General features: G+C 43.4%; 1 protein-coding gene across 10 annotated transcripts in view; it reads left to right on the forward strand.

Moving 5' to 3' along the window:
- Positions 1 to 19,987, forward strand: part of DNM2 (dynamin 2) — a 380,758-nt gene that overhangs the window by 318,302 nt on the left and 42,469 nt on the right. Inside the window, exon 15 of one of the 10 annotated variants that reach the window (XM_070741822.1) lies at positions 493 to 1,959. The exons of the other annotated variants lie outside the window; for them this stretch is intronic. Within the exon in view, the coding sequence (XP_070597923.1) occupies positions 493 to 732 (240 nt within the window). The 3' untranslated portion in view covers positions 733 to 1,959. Of the gene's footprint in view, positions 1 to 492; positions 1,960 to 19,987 lie in introns of those variants that run through there. 10 annotated transcript variants of the gene reach the window in all.

Here is a 19,987-nt window from a genome sequence, read left to right on the forward strand (position 1 = left end):
AAGAAGCGTTGACAATCTCCTGAACCCAGCTCCGTGTCACCTCCCTGCTGGCCGAAACTAGCCAGGAGGGACATGGATCCAGTAAACAGGTGGTGGAACTCACAGCTCCTATGGCCTTGTCCACTTCATCAGGTGTCACCAGATCAAACTCTTCCCAGACAAATGGACAAGTACGGGCCCGAGTCACCTCGACTGATTCATTGCCAGTCAACTCCAATCGGAGTCGAGGTCTGCACGGATCCGAGCAACTTTATCTGCGAAAAATGTGTTAAAATCCTCGGCACTACTCTGCAAGGGCTCCCCAACTCCAACCTGGTGAAGAAGGCAGTGTGTCACCCTAAACAGAGCAGCTGGGTGGGATTCTGCTGATGCAATCAAGGCGGCATGATACGTGCATTTTGCCACCTTGAGCGCCACTTTGTAAGTCTTAATATGAGCTCTTACAAGTGTTTGATCGGATTCGGACTTACTCTTCCTCCATCGCTTCTCTAGACGTCTCTTCTGGCATTTCAACTCCCGGAGCTCCTCGTTGAACCATGGGGCTCTACGGGATCTAGTGTGGAGAGGTCGCAACGGCGCAATCCGGTCAAGAGCCTCCGCTGCAGCCTTGTTCCAGGCCTCCATTGTATGATTGTTCTCAAATTCTTCTTCTCATATTTAAATTGTTCTAATATTTTTTACCAACTCTGTGACCATATTTCTATCAGCCAGTTCAAATACTTTTTCTCATGAAAGTTTTTATTGCTAACAGAAGTTGTTAGCTTCCTCCATTCTTGAAGGTAATAAACACATTCCAATCTCATGAGCAGGACAAATAAAATCCACCACCAAGGCCAGAGTCTGCTGAACACATGAAACAAAATTCTCCTTGTAATGACTCTTCCAACCAGTAGATGGCAAGCTCTGATCTCTCCGTGGCAAGCTCTCATCCCTCCGTGGTTCTAGCATTTTTAGTACCATATTTAATTCCATATTTGATTCTGTTCGTTGCACAATAAAAAACCAACTTCTTAAAGGGGGGGAAACAAAAAGAAAAAAAGATATAATGCTTAAATAATCAAAATTCAGGATCTTTGAATCTGCTTTCTTTTAAATAGTCCAAACTTGGGCAATATGCAAAAATATGCAAAATATGCAAAAATCGAAGCCTCCGCTATTCACCGCACCGCTAAATAGCCACTTCCTCTCCCATTTCAGGCTGTTAGCTCCATTGAGAATTTTTTTAAAAAAAACATTCTCAATCCTTTTTCGACCAAAATCACTCACCAGCACACCGCTTAATTTTTATCGCTTGGCTCCAATCCCTGTGTTGAGTTGTCTCGGTGGCTGGTGCCGACTCACACTACCGCTGGTGCGAGACTAGACTGCTGATGCCAAATCAGACCCCTGGTAGCATCCCCTGTGTAACCTCCCCTTTAGGTAGGATCGGGTCTGGTTCAAAAGAACCCGTACTCCCGGACAGGATTTTTTAAGAAGAGTCTATGACATAATAAATGTAAGAATAGAACAATTGTTGCTTCTTACATTGACAGAGAAACAAGAAATTACAAATACTTAAGTGGCTTGTTAAAATGACCATCCTTCCTGCACATATGCGTAAAAGAAGGACAAATTAAAATAGCAAGTCATTTATAGGCTCTTTATGTTCTATTGACAGGATTTGCATAGTGAAAGGGTTTTTTTTCCATTTCAGAGAGATAAAGGAAGAAAGGGAGAGAGAGAAAGGGAGAAATAGGGAGGGAGAAAGAGAGAGAGAGAAAAAAGAGGAGGAAGAGAAAGGAAGGAAGGAAGAGAGAGAAAGACAGAAAAAAGAGAGGACGGGAGAGAGACAAATAGAAAGGAAAGGTGGAAGAGAAAGAGAGGGAAAGAGTGAGAGGGCAGGAGGGAGGAAGAGAGAAAGATAGGAAAAAAGAGAGAGGAAAAGAGAGAAAGAAAAAGAGAAAGAAAGGGAGTAAGGAAGAGAGAGAGAGAAAGAGAGAAAAAAAATCAAAGTCTAGTTTGAAACTAGCTCAAATCTTTAAGTGGCATTTTGATACTTAGCGTATTTGTCATCTGAATATCTGCTATCCAGGCTTTTTGTGGAGGATTTACAAGGCTGTGTATATAATCAAAAGCAAATTGATCATAATATTTTTATGGAGGATAATGACAAATTCCCTTCCAATTTTATTGTAAATGTACTGTACATATGTCATATTTTCAATTTTTTAAAAAATTCAACAACTTATTTCTGTACAAATGTTTAAAAGTATGGCTTTTTCTAATTAAAGTCGCATTGAAGGAGATTTTAATTCCTGCTAAATGTTGTTGATTTTGCTTCTGCAAAAAAAAAAAAAATCAAAACAACCTCCTTAGGTGCAAGTCAGCTGAGAGCACTGACAAAAGCTCCGTTTGAACCCCTGAGCTCCATCTCACTTCGTCTGCTCTCCATCAAAACAGCCTTCTTAGTGGTAATAACGTCTGCACGCAGAGTGTCAGAAATATCAGCTCTCTCCGTTCGACCAGATCTCTGCATCTTATATCTGGATAGAGTTGTACTACGACTAGACCCCACCTTTATACCAAAGGTGAATACTACTTTTCACAGGAAACAGGAACTAATACTTCCTGATTTCTGCACACATGTAGTCCTTCCTGATTTCTGCACACATCCTTCCGCCGTCTCCTGCCTTGGGGTGCGACTTCTCCCGCGGTGGTGGCGGCTGCGGGACGAAAGCGCTGCCAGCCAGGGGGCTGCAAGAGAGGGCTTTCTCCGCGGGCTTCGGGAATGCCCGCCCCGCCCCTCTCGCAGCCCCTTCACTGGGAGCGCTTTCATCTCAGACTTCCAGCAAGGGGGCTGCAGTAGAGGCAGGGCAGGCGTTCCCGAAGCACTCGGAGAAAGCGCTCTCGCAGCCCCCTCGCCATCAGTACCTCCGTTCCGGAGCTCCGCCTCACAGCTGATCACCCTGCTGCCGCCTCACAGCTACTGCCCAATGCCGCTGCTGAGAGAAAGAGAGAAAGGGGGGGAGAGAGAGATAGCAAGAGAGAGAAGAGAAAGAAAGCAATAGAGAGAGAGAAAGAAAACAAGAGAGAAAGAGAGAGAGAGATGAAAGGGGGGAGAGAGAGATAGCAAGAAAGAGAAGAGAAAAAAGCAAGAGAGATAGAAAGAAAGAGTGAGAGAGAAAGAAAGCAATAGAGAGAATGAAAATGAGAGAGAGAGAGCAAGAGGGGGGGGGAGAGAGAGAAATGACTCTTGATGTAAAGCATATGGTAAAAAGCACCCAAATAATAACAGAGAAAAAAACCCCCAGCCGTTTTGTGTGTGTGTGTGTGTGTGTGTGTGTGTGTGTGTGTGAACTGTTGAACCATTTCCAATAGCTCACCTCTAATTGGAAATGGTTCAAGAGTTCACACACACACACACACACACACACACACACACAAGGGGGGAGGAGACAGGGATGGAAAAAGAGAAGATAATAATAGTAATAGATTTATTTATTTATTTATTTATTTATACTTCTATGCCGCCCAGTCCCAAAGGGACTGTCGCTCAGACACTATACTTTTCCGCCCCCACCGAAAAAAAATTAGAGGGAACATTGTTGGATACTAGATATATAAGTTATTTATGGTTATTCTCAGTTTCTGGAAGTACTGTCTACAACAGGTCTGGGGAAGGAGTGGCCCACCCACTGTCTGTGACCGGCCTGCAGAGTTTGGGGTCAGTGTTTCCTCTAAGGTGCGTGGCTGTGCGTCTGCCCACCCAAAAACAGTCCCGCACAGTCTTTTCCAAGGCTGCACAGTGGAGCCGGGAACTGGATTGGGGGGGTGGAGCAGCAAGGAAAGTGCAGAAAAGTCTTCCGCTGTTGAAGGTTTTTCTCATTGGAATGATGTGCGCGCGCAAGCTCCCCGTTCCACTGCAAACCCACCATGCACCTCTGGAGGGTAGGGGGGGCTGAGCACTCTACTGCGAGTTTTAAAGCGAAAGGTGGAGAGAGGTCGAGGTGAGAGCTCCAGTTTGTGTGTGTGTATGTCCAGAGGGGAAAAAGTGGTGGCCATTCCCGTTGCTCCACTGACGGCGCTGTCCAAACTGGAGCTATTGCCTCGCCCTCTCTCCACCTTTCTCTTCTGCACCCCACCATGTGCCTCTTGGGGGCGGGAGGCCGAGCGCTCTGAGAAAGGCAGAAGGCGAGGCGACAGCTCTGGGTTGGGCAGCACCGTCAGCCAGCCACGCTCAAACTCCAGTCGGCCCAACTCTGTCTCTACCAGGTCTTTCGCTCGGTTTCTTTCCCTTTTGTGACACGCCCGCTCTGCCCTCCCTTCTCAGCTGAGTTACTTCCGAGTCGATCCGCCGCCAAACTCTTGGGAAGTGGCAGAAATTGAGAGGGAGGGGCTAAGGGTGAGAGGTCACGGCGACATACGGTGGGGCTCTGACTCCAACCCAAGCCTCGGGCCCTCGTTGCTAGGGGACGCCAAAAGATTTCCGGGATGGGAGAAACCACACTGGCAGCTCTTCCCCCTCTGCCAGCAGACACGCTCCTCATGCCTAGGTCCGAGGGCAGTCCCTGTCGCAAGGCTCAGTCAGATGGCGGTTCTGGGAGCTTAAAAGTCCTTCTTTCCCCCTCCCCTTCTCCAAACTCAGATTCTTGCTTCACTGTTTGGCCTGCATGGGAAACCAAAAGGCACAGCTTGCGTTACGCTTTCCAAGCAATTTTGCTCCACCTTGTTCTGATCTCTGGCTAAGGCCACTGTTAATTGGAATAAAGGCTTACTGAATGCAGAGATTTATAAAAACAAAACATCTTTATTTTTTTCTTCCTTCTGTTACAAACTGTGTCGTCGCGGTTTACAGTCACTTCTCCACTGCACTTGGAAGGAGAGTCCAACATGGGTAGTTTACCAATCCTATTGGTAGAGACTAAGTTAAAAATTTACATATTAATTGAGCACCACCCCCTTGCAGTCCCCATGAGCTCAGTTTTAAAAACTCAGTCCCAGTGTAGAGACTGCTGAGTTTGCTCTTAAGGTAGAAAAGTAAATTACCTGCTTAATGTTTTCTTCTTTTTCTCTTTCAGATGGTGAAGGCGGCTTGGATGGGGTCTCTGCCCTCCACGGGCACCGCCCCCGATGGCTACTCCTCAGGGGTCCTTTTCCTTCCGAGGGAATTGCCCTGAAGAGGAGCACCTCAGCCTGGGGTCCCTGGCCTCCGAGGCCAAACTAGGGCTGTGAGCCCCCCCTCATTGGGAGGCTTGAAGATGCTCCCGGGATTTGACATCGCCCCGATTAGACAAAGTGCCTCTCAGCTGTTAGGCGGCCGTCGGATGCGCCGCCGCCACAGCAATCACCGCCATTACCGCTGACACAGTTGCCGCAACAACCATCGGGTCGACATTGAGGCGAGCCGAGGGCAGAGCCCTCGAAAAGACCAGCGGGCAGCATAACAGCAGTGAGATGGGAGGAACAGAGCAGCGACAAGGTGCCGCCATTTTAAGAGGCCGACTCTGCGGCCGCTTAAGATTGCCCCGGAAGGCGCGAAAACGCCAATTCCGGCAGCTGATGGGCACGAAAGGTTTTTTAGGCCCTAGTGCGCCTGCGCAAGAGACAAGGAGGGCTTGAACGCCATTTTGGGGCAGACTGACGAAGCAACCTGGAGGCTTTCCTTTCTGCCGGAGGTTCTGCTAGATCACCAGAGACAATTAATACAGAAGTAACTGTGATTACAATGGAAGAACATCCCGGGAGTGACAATGCCGGCTGCCCCATGCTAAAAGACAAAAACAAGGAGAAGGCCAAGTAGAAAGCAAAGGTCTCACATTCCTCAGCTTCTGCCTCCTCACTGAAGGAAGCTGAGAAGCGCATTAAAGCCCTGGAACAGAAGTTGGAAGCGGCCCTCCACACTTCTCCTGCAGTATTGCCCCTGACCCAAAGGCAACCAACAACCCCTGACCCAATGACCCCCCAATCAACCTTTGGGCCTACAGGGATCATTATTGAAGGGGACTGGTCACCTGACAGACAATTTCCACCTCTACCTCAGGTCATGCAATCACCTGCCACACCCTGGACCAGACCTGGGTCTGCAGGCCACTCAGTGCAAAGTCTACAGGGGCCTTCAGCTACATTTACCCCTACGGCTGCTGGACTAAGGGCTCCGTCTGGCACATGGCACCACATGCCGCCTGACCTACAAGACATTATCTCCAATGCATACTCACAGGGAATAGCAGCGGGGGCGCAACAGTATGCCCGACACCTCCCAACAAACACAGGCAAGGAACCTCTGGTCGGTACCGTCCCCTTTGGGCTTGGGATCCTTGACAGAGGAACTGGCTCCATTTGATGACAGTGATAGAGAATATGACCTATCGGAGGATGAAACAGCTCCAGAACAGCCACCAGCTGTGGGTCTGTTTAAACCAGCACTTTTCAGGACCCTGCTTTACAAGGCCAAGCAAGTGATGGATTTACCCGGTACATCTAAGACACCCGATGCCACGGATACAGACAAGACATCAGCTACCCTGCTCAAGGAGCCTCAGCCCGAATCCGACCATATTCCATCGTCAGAGATCTTCGTGGAAGGAGTCAAGTGTCTTTGGCAGCACCCTGCAGCAGCAAAAGGCCCTTCAAACCTTGAGAGGAAATTTTACACCTTCGATGAGGAGGTGGAAAAACTTCTCGAGTTCCCACCCATTGACCAGCCGGTGGTGACGCTTGTCTCCAGCGCTCTAGTGCCTTCGGAAACATGTGACAGCCTAAAACGGGAGGATAGGAAAGCGGAGACATTATTGCAAAAAGCACATCAGATATCCAGCTGGAGGTTCAGAGCAGCTGCCGCAGTGTCATTCTTTAATAAGCATCAATAATGTGGATACAAGAGATGCAATCTCGACTTGGACCTGAGGATGGCCGCCTTCGCCAGGACCTGAGCAAACTGCTGGTAGCGTCGGAATTCTCTGCAGACGCCACTCTCCATGCGGCAAAGTTCTCAACCAGGAGCATGGCAAGTACATTGTCCTCGCGTCACCTCCTGTGGTTAAGGAACTGGCAGGCGGACTTAAAATCTAAGTGGCAGTTGGCCTCGGGCCTCTTTCAGGGCTCCATGCTTTTTGGGGATATACTGGAAAAGGTCCTCATAGAGGATAGGGACAAAAGAAAAGTGCTCCCCAAAGCTAATAGACTGCAGGACCGCAGGTCCACTCCATACACGAGATGCCAACCCTTTCGCTGGGAACCCACCTCAGGAACTGGCCAGAACCAAAGATCATTTTCACAAGGTCAGTATAACCAACCATCCTTCAGAAGTGATTGAGGATTGTTCCAGGACAGATCAAGGGGCTACCAACAATCAAGACGGCCCTTTCGGGGTAACAGCCAGAGGTTTTCGTCGCACCAAATGACTCTGCCACTCTACAGCCTATAGGAGGGAAGCTCCAACACTTCAGTACCTCCTGGCAACTCACATCCTCCGACAAATGGGCATTGGCCACTGTTTCGCGAGGACTCAGGTTGGAGTTTATCCATCCACCTCCCAATCGTTTCCTGCACTGTCCAATAATACGAGATTCACAAAAGAGACTGCAATTACGCAAGGAAACTACACACTTGCTAGACATTCAGGCCATAGAACAGGTACCCTGTCAGGAGGAGGGCAAGGGGTTTTATTCGGTGATCTTCATCATCCCCAAGGCCTCAGGAGGATGCAGATTAATCCTCAATCTAAAGCAACTGAATGTTTTCATACGATACAGGAGGTTCAGAATGCACTCCCTACAAACAATTGTAGCATCGATCCGATCTCGAGACCTTTTAATGTCCATAGATCTAAAGGAAGTCTACCTACATCTTCCCATCCATCCAGCGCATCGGAGGTTTCTCCGCTTCTGTTCCGAGGGGAGGCATTACCAGTACAGGGCCATGCCATTTGGTCTTTCATCGGCCCCATGGACCTTTACAAAACATTTGGACGTTTTAACCGCCAACCTTCGATCTCAATCCATCCGGTTAATGGCCTACCTGGACGACATAATTATATTGTCCAGGGCAAGAAACGACTTGACCATGACCATACAAACGCTAGAAGCCCACGGCTTTACCATCAATGTGGAGAAAATCCAGTTTTCTTCCACTACCAGACTACTGCACCTGGGGTCCATCATAGACACACTGTCAAACACAGTATCGCTTTCTCCAGAAAGGCAGAACAACATTGGTGATTACCGTTTTGGAATTTCTACAAGCAGGGATGGAGCGGGGCTTGGCCCCTAATACTCTAAAAACACAGGTGGCGGTCCTCTCTTCCATGATACAGGTATCAGAGACACGCTTGTTAGCCTATCGCCCCTGGGTGAGAGACTTCATATGAGGAGCCTGAAACAAACACTCCCCACCAGTTCGAAGGTTTCCGTCATGGGATCTCGCTCTAGTACTTAGAGCACTGACAAAAGCTCTGTTTGAACCCCTGAGCTCCATCTCACTTCGTCTGCTCTCCATCAAAACAGCCTTCTTAGTGGTAATAACGTCTGCACGCAGAGTGTCAGAAATATCAGCTCTCTCCGTTCGACCAGATCTCTGCATCTTATATCTGGATAGAGTTGTACTACGACTAGACCCCACCTTTATACCAAAGGTGAATACTACTTTTCACAGGAAACAGGAACTAATACTTCCTGATTTCTGCACACATGTAGTCATCCTTCGGAGCTACGATGGCACAAAATTGACGTCAGCCGAGCGCTGAAGATTTACATCAAAAGGACTGAGGTGTTCAGAAAGTCGGAAAGATTGTTCATCTCATTTCCACATCATAAGATGGGACTTGGACTGTCCTCTAGATCCATCAGCCGCTGGCTCAGAGACTGTATTACTGAAACTTACAATGCAAGTGGTCAGGTTCCACCATTAGGATTAAAGGCCCACTCAACTAGGAGTGCGGCCGCGTCAGCCACTTGGTCAACACAAGCGTCAATAGAGGACATTTGCAGAGCTGCAACCTGGGCAGCACCTTCGACATTTATTCGTCATTATAAGTTGGACTCTTTTGCTTCAGCGGAGGCAGCATTTGATAGATGTGTTCTACAATGAGTGTGCTCTCCTCCTACATCCCTGACAAGACCTTCTCCTTCCCATGGGCCTTGAATCTTTGGTGTATCCTATGTTGGACTCTCCTTCCAAGTGCAGTGGAGAAGAACCGTTGTACCTACCTGAACAGTCTTCTCAATGCACTGGAAGGAGAGTCCAAACCCACCCGGCACTGTTATGGTTCAGGGACGCCGGAGTTTGGGTTTTGTTTAGTTATATGGTTGTTGACAATAAAATTTGGTTATCCTCTTACATTGTCTTCATTTTTAAAACTGAGCTCATGGGGACTGCAAGGGGGCGGTGCTCAATTAATATGTAAATTTTTAACTCAGTCTCTACCAATAGGATTGGTAAACTACCCATGTTGGACTCTCCTTCCAGTGCATGGTATGTCTGTATGTATGTTTGGTTTTTATAATAATGGGTTTTTAATTGTTTTAGTATTGGATTATTATTGTATGCTGTCTTGTTATTGCTGTTAGCCGCCCCGAGTCTTCGGAGAGGGGCGGCATACAAATCCAGTAAGTAAGTAAGTAAGTAAGTAAGTAAGTAAGTAAGTAAGTAAGTAAGTAAGCAAGCAAGCAAGCAAGCAAGCAAGCAAGCAAGCAAGCAAGCAAGCAAGCAAGCAAGCAAGCAAGCAAGCAAATAAATAAATAAATAAATAAATACCATTCAAGTAGGTACAACGGTTCTTTTATCTCAGTCTTTAGTAGTTAAGGCAGCATAAAATATCCTCAAAGGATTCCTCCATTCATCTTAAAATTTATGGCTAGGCAGCATTAGCTCAGGGTAAAACAAAGCTTGCTTTCAGAGCCGTGGAAAGGCACCTCTATATTGATTCATAGCAGATTGAAAACTCCACCCTTCTTCTCTGCTGACACCCGGACGTGACGAATTAATTATTTAAATAATTAACCCATTCCTCTCCTAATATTTCTTCCCTGATACTTGTTCCCTTCATCTCTGTAAGCGTCTGAAAGAAGGAGTTACCCATCTGACATCTACTTCTCCTTCACTTGAATCTGAACTCATAGGAACATCCTGTGGATTGTCTCCCACTTCTTCCCCTGCCCGTAAATCAGGCCCTACCACTAATTCATAAACACTATCCGAATCAGAATCTGCAAAATCCTCAAACTGAACAGTAGTATACACAACACACCTGAGCAAATTCTGAAAACAATGCTTTTTTTCCTCTAGTTTTCTTTCTTTCTTTATTTTTAAAGAAGAGGCTTAGCAGGAATTGGACCTTTCTTATTTATCCTCTTTGCAAGAAATTCCACATTTTTATCTTGTGACTAGATAAGTTGGATTATGTTTACTTAGTTTGTAATTCTATACATGTGGTTGTGGCTTTTGTCAGTTCTCCGCCTTCCGCAAATAAATGCATTTGTTTTGGAATCTGAAACTCCCTTATTGAAAACAGATTTATTTATTTATTTATTTATTTATTTATTTATTGGATTTGTGTGCAGGGGCGGCTAACAACAATGATAAAAAACAGCATGTAACAATCCAATTAATAAAATAACTAAAAACCCTTATTATAAAACCAAACATACACACAAACATACCATGCATAACTTGTAATGGCCTAGGGGGAAGGAATATCTTAACTCCCCCATGCCTGGTGGCACAAGTGAGTCTTGAGTAGTTTACAAAAGACAGGGAGGGTGGGGGCAGTTCTAATCCCCGGGGGGAGTTGGTTCCAGAGGGCCTGGGGCTGCCACAGAGAAGGCTCTTCCCCTGGGGCCCGCCAAACGACATTGTTTAGTCGACGGGACCCGGAGAAGGCCAACTCTGTGGAACCTTATCGGTCGCTGGGATTCATGCGGTAGTAGGCGGTTCCAGAGGTAATCTGGTCCAATGCCATGTAGGGCTTTAAAGGTCATGACCAACACTTTGAATTGTGACCGGAAACTGATCGGCAGCCAATGCAAGCTACGGAGTGTTGAAGAAATGTGGGCGAATCTTGGAAGCTCCACGACGACTCTCGCGGCTGCATTCTGCACGATCTGAAGTTTCCGAACACTTTTCAAAGGTAGCCCCATGTAGAGAGCGTTGCAGTAATCGAACCTCGAGGTGATGAGGGGATGAGTGACTGTGAGCAATGACCCCCTGTCCAAATAGGGCCGCAATTGGTACACCAGGCAAACCTGGCAAACACCCTCCTCGCCATAGCCGAAAGATGATGTTCTAATGTCAGCTGTGGATCGAGGAGGATGCCCAAGTTGCGAAGCCTCTCTGAGGGGGTCAGTAGTTCCCCTCCCAGGGTAATGGACGGACAGATGGAATTGTCCTTAGGAGGCAAGACCCACAGCCACTCCGTCTTGTCTGGGTTGAGGTTGAGTTTGTTGAAACCCATCCAGGCCCCAACAGTCTCCACTCACCGGTACATCACTTCCACTGCTTCGTTGACTTGACATGGGGTGGAGATCTATAACTGGATATCATCGGCGTATTGATGATACCTCACCCCATGCCCTTGGATGATCTCACCCAGCGGTTTCATGTAGATATTAAATAGCAGGGGGGAGAGGACTGACCCCTGAGGCACCCCACAAGGGAGAGACCTAGAGGTCGACCTCTGACCCCCCACTAACACCGACTGCGACCGACCGGAGAGGTAGGAGGAGAACCACTGGAGAACAGTGCCTCCCACTCCCAGCCCCTCCAGTCGGCACAAAAGGATAACATGGTCGATGGTATCGAAAGCCGCTGAGAGGTCAAGGAGCACCAGGACAGAGGACAAGCCCCTGTCCCGGGCCCGCCAGAGATCATCCATCAACGCGACCAAAGCAGTTTCTGTGCTGTAACCGGGCCTAAAACCAGACTGCTGAGGACCTAGATAATCGGCTTCTTCCAAGGATCGCTGGAGTTGGAGCCCCACCACCTTCTTAACAACCTTCCCCATAACGGGAACGTTGGAGACTGGACGGTAGTTATTAAACACGGCTGGGTCCAGGGAAGGCTTCTTGAGGAGGGGGCGCACAAGTGCCTCCTTATAAAGGGCAGGAAAGGACCCCCTCACCAAGGAGACGTTGACAATCTCCTGAACCCAGCTCCGCGTCACCTCTTGGCTGGCCGAAACCAGCCAAGAGGGACACTGATCCAGTAAACAGGTGGCGGAACTCACAGCTCTAATGGCCTTGTCCACTTCATCAGGTGTCACCAAGTCAAACTCCTCCCAGACAGATGGGCAAAGACGTTTAGCCCCGGTCACCTTGACTGACTCATTGTCAGCCAATACTGCTATACAATTGGAGTCGAGTTCCGCCCGGATCCGAGTGACTTTATCAGCGAAAAACGAGTTAAATTCCTCGGCACTACCCTGCAAGGGTTCCCCAACTCCCCCCTGATTTAGAAGGGAGCGGGTCACCCTAAACAGAGCAGCCAGGCGGGATTCCGCTGATGCAATCAAGCCGGCATGGTACGCGCATCTTGCCGCCTTGAGCGCCACTTTGTAGGTCTTAACGAAAGCTCTTACAAGTGTTCGATCGGATTCGGACTTACTCTTCCTCCATTGCTTCTCTAGACGTCTCTTCTGGCGTTTCAACTCCCGGAGCTCCTCGTTGAACCATGAGGCTCTACGGGGTCTAGTGCCACAGAGAGATCGCAGTGGCGCAATTCGGTCAAGAGCCTCCGCTGCAGCGTTGTTCCAGGTCTCAGCAAGAGACTCTGCTGAGCTGTGGACGAGTGAATCTGGTAAAACCCCAAGCGCCTTCTGAAAGCCCTCAGGGTCCATCAGGCGTCTGGGGTGGAACCTCCTAATCGGTTCCGCCTCCATGCGGGGGAGGATTGGAGCCAGGAAATCAAGCCGCAGTAGAAAATGGTCTCACCATGACAAAGGCAATGCTTCTAGCCTTTCTTATTAAGGCCTTCCTTACAGAACAGACATCATATTGCCCCCATCAATCTTGGTCCTCATTTAACCGACCTTGGAAGGATGGAAGGCTGAGTCAACCAAAGATACTTTACCACTTGAAGAAGCACCTTTAGTACTCATTTTTCTTTTTTTTCTTTTTCTTTTTACAATATTTTTATTAATTTTCTTAAAATAACATACAGACTTACAAACATTTAACATAGACTGTGGGGATGTACCATCCCCGCTTTTCTTAAAAGTATAAATGCAGATACAAAAAAAGGAATACATGATTAAATGCGTAATTCAATGCTACTAATACAAAAATATCTAATAAGAAAAAGGTGATATTATAGAAAAAAGAAAAGTAGTTATAACTAGTATAAAGTCAAACAATCTTGTCGATTTTATGTATATAAACTAAATCTAATATTAATCTCAATAAAAAGAAGAGAAAAATTTATACCAAAGTATCTATGCCTATTATTAATCTTCTATTGTTATTTTTTTTTCTTATCTATCCATTCATAAACATTGTTCCATGTTTCATAAAATTTCGTTTCTTCTTGATCATTCAAGCGTCTTGTCATCATATCCATCTCCGCGCAGTCTAATATTTTTGTGATAACTCCCTCTTCTTTGGGGATATTTTCCCCTTTCCAATTTTGCGCGTAAATAATCCTTGCCGCTGTAAAAATATGTATAATTAAGTACAAGATTTCTTTTTTATAATTTTGGTTAGTAATTCCTAGTAAACAGAACTCCGATGTAATTTCTATTTTTTGCTTTGTAATCTCTTTTGTCATTTTCTCTATCATTTTCCAATACATTTTAGCTTTGTTACATGTCCACCATTGATGGTAGTAGGATCCTATTTCTTTCTTACATTTCCAACACAAAGGTGATGTCTTAGGGAACATTTTTGCTATTCTGCTTGGTGGGAGATGCCATCTATAAAACATTTTAATTTGATTCTCTTTCAAAGAAACTGATTTTGTCATCTTCCAATTGCACATCCAAACTTTCTCCCATGTGTCTAAATCTATTTCTTTATCTATATTTCTGCACCACAGTATCATACTATCTTTTAATGTTAAGTCAATATTCTTGTGAGCAATCAGATATTTATATATTTTCCCAATTACCCTGTTTTGGTTTTTAGTAATTAAATCACTTAACAAATTTTTGTTTTTATTGAATATATAAAGTATATTATCTTTCTGGTATCTAGATCTAATCTGTGCATAATGCCACCAATCGATTTGTATCCCTTCGTCTTGTAATTTAATTCTAGTTTTTAGTTTCATTTGATCATCTAACAAGTCTTTATATCTTATTTTTCTTGTATCCTTGATGGAATTTGGATGTATTATTGCGTCTAACGGGGCAACCCAATCCGGAATTGTTAAAAAGTGGTTTTTCTTAATATCTTTCCATACATCAAATAAGTATTTTCTTAATGTATGTCTTTTAAAATAAGAGTGATTTTTGTCTTTATCATACCAAACGAAGGCATGCCAGCCAAGCATAAGATCATGTCCTTCTAATTTTAATGTTCTCGTGTCCTCTAGGGTTATCCAATTTTTAATCCATGTTAAGGCGGCTGCTTGGTAATATAATTTCCAATTTGGGAGGGCAAAACCCCCTCTCTCTTTTATATCTTCTAACATATTTATCTTAATTCTTGCCTTTTTTCCTTGCCATAAAAATTTTCTAACCACATTTGTTAAATTTTTGAAAAAATTTGCCCCTGGATTTATTGGGATCACTTGAAATAAAAATAATACCTTAGGTAGGATATTCATCTTAATTGTAGCAATTCTTCCCAGAAAGGATATTTTTAAATTATTCCATATTTCTAAATCCTTTTTAATTTCATTAATTAATTTTATATAATTATCATTCTTTAATGTTATTGTTTTGGCTGTCAGCCATATTCCCAGATACTTTACTTTTTTAACTATTTGTATTCCAGTAATGCATTCTAAATTACTTTCTTGTGATTTATTCATGTTTTTGCTTATAAATTTTGTTTTATTTATATTTATTTTCAAACCTGCTACCTTACCATATTGTTCTATTGTCTGGATTAATCTTGGTGCTGTGACTATCGGATCTTCCATTATAAAAGTCAGATCATCTGCAAAAGCCTGGACTTTGTATATCTCTTTTCCAACTGTTAACCCTTTTATCTTAGAGTCTGCTCTTATTTTTATTAGTAGTGTTTCTAAAGTCATAATGAACAGGAGGGGTGAAATAGGACATCCCTGCCGAACTCCTTTATTTATTTTAAACACTTCTAATTGTTCGTTATTTAATATAATTTTTGTTGTTTGTTCTGAATAAATAGCGTCTGTTAAATTAACAAATTTGGGGCCAAATCTCATTTTATTTAATTGCATCTTTATAAATGTCCAATTGATGTTATCAAAAGCTTTTTGAGCATCTAAAAACATTAATGATAATGTTTTATCTGAATGTTGCTCATAATATTCTAATACATTAATGATTGTTCTAAGATTATTCTTAATTTGTCTGCCTGGCAGGAAACCATTTTGGTCTGAGTGGATTTTGCTATTTATTACTGTTTTCAACCTGTCTGCATATACAGTGGAACCCCGACATAAGAGCTGCTCGACTTAAGAGCTACTCGAGATAAGAGCTGGGAGAGGAGAGACATTTTTTTATTTTATTTTATTTATTACTTGGATTTGTATGCCGCCCCTCTCCGCGATACGAGCCGAGAAGAGCCGGGCTGGCTTACTTTCCTTCCTTCCCGCGCTGATGCAGAGCCACTCGAACAAAGCGTCGCGCCCCTCTGATGCTTTCGGCGGCTTCCGAAGCGACGCTGGGCTCTTTTGCCGCCAAAAGCGTCAGGGGGGCGTGACGCTTTGTTCGAGTGGCTCTGCATCAGCGCGGGAAGGAAGGAAAGTAAGCCAGCCCGGCTCTTCTCGGCTCGTATCCCGGCACTTGGTGAGTGGAGAGGCGGTCGCCTCCCCTGCCGCCCCACTCTGGGGGTCCTTGGCTTCTGCTGGGGGTGGGGGGATCCGAACGCTGTTTTGAATTTCACATTCCGAGTGGCCCAAACGCCAAAGGCGAACTTCCGCACCTCAGGAGTTAGCTCGCAAACGGCGCGGCTGTTTTAAAACATCGCTGCCGGCCTGGGGGGGGAGAGGGAAAGGGGGGAGAGGGGGGAGAGAAAGAGAGAGGGAGAGAGAGAAAGAGAGAGGGAAAGGGGGGAGAGGGGGGAGAGAAAGAGAGAGGGATAGAAAGAGAGAGAGAGTAAGAGATGCTCAGTGAGCCTTTCTTTGAAGTTGCCTTTCTTTCTTTCTTTCTTTCTCTCTCTCTTTCTTTTTCTCTCTTGCTCTCTTGCTCTTTCATTCTTTTTTCTTTCTCTTTCTTTCTTTCTTTCTCTTGCTTTCTTTCTTTCTCTTTCTTTCTCTCCTTCCTTCCCTCCTTCCATTTCTTTCATTCTCCCTCTCTATTTTTATTTCTCTTTCATTTTCTTTCTTTCTCTCTTGCTTGCTTTCTTTCTTGCTCTTTTTCTTTCTCTCTTTTACCTTCCCTTCCTCTATTTCTTGCTTTCCTTTTCCTTCCTCCCTTCTTTCCTCCCTCTACAGGATTGGGTGGCAGTGAAGTTACTCTCCCCTTTCATAAGTTTCCTTGCTTCCTTCCTCTGTTCTTGTCCCTTCACCCTTTCTTTCTTTCTTTCTTTCTTCCTTCCTTTCTTTCTTTCCTTCCTTCCTTTCCTCCCTCCATTTCTTGCTTTCCTTTTCCTTCCTCCCTTCTTTCCTCCCTCTACAGGATTGGGTGGCAGTGAAGTTGAATAAATAACTACAGTTTAATGAATAAAAATAAAAGTTTGCCATGTTGATTGTTTTGGGTAAAAAGAGGAAGGGAAGGAAAGCTCTCAGCTTATCATCTTATTAATAAGTAAAGTTACATTTATTCTTGCAATGTCTTTTTGCATAATTTAGACTAACTTTGTGAGTTTTTTGAGGGCTGGAACCAATTAAAATTATTTACATTAATTCCTATGGGGAAAAGTAGTTCGAGATAAGAGCTGCTCGACTTAAGAGCGCAGGTCCGGAACGAATTAAACTCGTATCTCGAGGTACCACTGTATTGCAATAAATATTTTATAATCTACATTTAATAATGATATTGGTCTATAATTTTTGATTTTTTCCTTTGCTGTATCTGGTTTATGAATTAAAGTTATCAAAGATTCAGACCATGATTTGGGAATTTTACCATCTAACCTGCATTCATTAAAGATTTGCAGCATATTATTTCTTAATGTTTCATTTTCTATTTTATACCACTCTGCTGGAATAGCATCCGGCCCTGTGGCTTTGTTGTTTTTTTGTTTCTTAATAGTTATAAGGAGTTCTTCCATTGTTATAGGACTCTCCATCCTCTCCTGTTGTTCCTCTGTTAATTGTGGTAAATCTGAACTTTCTAAATATTTAAATACTTCATCTTCCTCAATATTATCATCTTTGTACAATTCTTTAAAAAAAATTTGTACTATGTTTGCTTTTCCCTCTGTGTCATATTTTATTGTTCCGTCTTTGTCTTCTAAATGTTTAATTCATTTAGATTGTCTCTGTTTTCTCAGTTTATATGCTAACCATCTACCTGGTTTGTTGGCATGTTCAAAATATTGTTGCTTAGCTCTTTTTATTTTTTCCAGTGTCTGATTTTGTTCTTCCAGTCTGATTTTATGTTTAATTAAATTTATTTTTTTCCCCAAATCCTTATTTTTCATATTTTGTTGTGATATAAATTCTAATTGTTTTAATTCATTCGTTAGTTGTTCATATTTTCTTTTCTTATCTTTATTGTATTTCGCTGTATAGGATATTATTAATCCTCTTATGTATGCTTTAGTTGCATCCCATAAATTTTGAGGAGTAGTATCTGTATTTTTATTAATTTCAAAAAATATTTTTAATTCCTTTTCAATCCATTCTTTATATTCTTTCTCTTTCAAGATATTTCTATTCATTTGCCAGTTATAATGCTTTTTACTATTTCTCATGTAGACTATAACTGGATTATGGTCCGCCCAAGTATTAACATCTATTTCCACCTCTTGTATATACTCTGCTGTTGATTTAGGAGCCCACACCATATCTATTCTAGTCCAAATTTTGTGGGGGTTTGAGTAAAAAGTATATTGCCTTCTTTGAGGATGTCTTTCCCTCCAAATATCATTCAATAACAGTTCTGCTTTCATTTTTTGAAAAGTGGAGGGTAGTAAATTCTTTTTTTTCTTTTTATTATTTTTTTTCTCCCCCGAGTGGTCTAGTTGCCTGTTTGTTATGGCATTAAAATCTCCAATAATTAACATATTTTCCAAATTTAACTCTATAATTTTTTGGTGTAGTTTTTTATAAAATGCAATTTGATCATCATTTGGGGCATATATAGAAACAATAGCAAGAGGTCTAGGTTCAATATTAACCTGGACAATCAAAATTCTACTTTCATTGTCACTAAATAATTGTTTGGAATTTATAGAGCTCTCAACATACATTGCTACTCCTCTTTTCCTTTGATCTGCTAATGCAGCATACATATTTCCAATTTTATTATTTAGCAATAAGTTTCGATTACTTTTTTTTATATGTACTTCTTGAAGTATAACAATTTGAGCCTTTTGGTTCTTAATTTTAGAAAATATTTGTTTTCTTTTTTTTGGTTCATTTAATCCATTGACGTTTACAGAGAAAATTTTTAAGTCTCTCAATGTGGTCATTTATTGTACTTCTTGGTTTCCCGCTGGGGTTGCTTTCTTCTGGCCCCGTGGTCCTGCTCCTCCACTTGTGCAGATGCCCCCATGGCTTCCGCCTGCATTGCTTCCAGTTCTCTTGTTAACTGTTCCATTTCGCTTATTCCACTATTTTCATAAAAGTCTCTTGCTTGATCCAGATTCTCCAACTTATATCTTGTTGATTTCCATGTCAATGACAGTCCTTGTGGAATAAGCCAGCGAAAAGTTATATTCTCTTTGATCAAGAGTTTGGTCAAAAAGTGGTAGTCTCTTCTAGTCTCTCGAACACGTCTTGGAATCTGTTTTAATATTTTTATTTCTTTGCCTTTGTGTTGCAATTGACCAGTTCTTGACCAGTGCAATATGTCATCTCGCAAGGTTTTTCTTACAAATTTAATGTGAATCTCTCGTGGAAGATTAAAACGGCGTATGTAGCTGTTCGAAGTTCTGAAGGCTTCATCGATTTCTTTTATTATTTCAAGTGGGTCCATCTTGAGGATTTTCCCAATAATGTCAGCCATAATGGCCTTTAAATCTTCATCCTTTTCTTCTATTATGTTTTGAAATCGTAGCCCATATGACGCACGTTGCATTTCCAAATGTGTGATTGATTCATCATATCTTCTGTAACGTGAATCCGCTCTGTCCTCAAGGTGATCAATTCTTTTCTCCATTTTCTCCGCCTTTTCTTCAGCTACTTTCATTCGGTCTTCACTGTCTTTCAAGGCTTGTTTGATCTCCTTCATCTGGTCTTTCATCTCTCCTGTGTCTACTTTCATATCAGCCATCTCTGCTTTTATTTCATCTCTCTGTTGAGTTGCATCACGTTGAGATTGGAGCATAAAATCATTTAGTGCAGTTAGTGTCTCTTGGATTGAGGCCAGCAAAGGTTGTTGTGGTTTGTCTTTGTCCTTCTCCTTGGTAAACATAGTTGCTGATAAGACCGGCTGTGCGGGGGATGGGAGAGGCGAGCCTTGGGGAGACGATGCGACAGATGTCTGCTTCTTAATTGTTTTGGTGTAGGTAGAAGTACTTGACATTTTAAAATTTGAAATTAATATTATTTTATGTTAGCAATATGTAGAAAATTACTATAAATTCCAAACCTACACAATTGATTTCCCTAGGCAAACCACAATAAAAACTGAAATTTAGAATACAGTTCAAGTACAAGTGCAATTAAAATTCAATGTTCAGAATATAACTCGTAAATTCTTATTACTCTAAGTCCAAAGCTTGTATAAAAAGAAAGGAAATTGGTTTAGCACAGCAGGGAAAAA

The sequence above is a fragment of the Erythrolamprus reginae genome, chromosome 2 (assembly GCF_031021105.1).
Source record: "Erythrolamprus reginae isolate rEryReg1 chromosome 2, rEryReg1.hap1, whole genome shotgun sequence".
In the NCBI taxonomy this organism is placed as follows: Eukaryota; Metazoa; Chordata; class Lepidosauria; order Squamata; family Dipsadidae; genus Erythrolamprus; species Erythrolamprus reginae.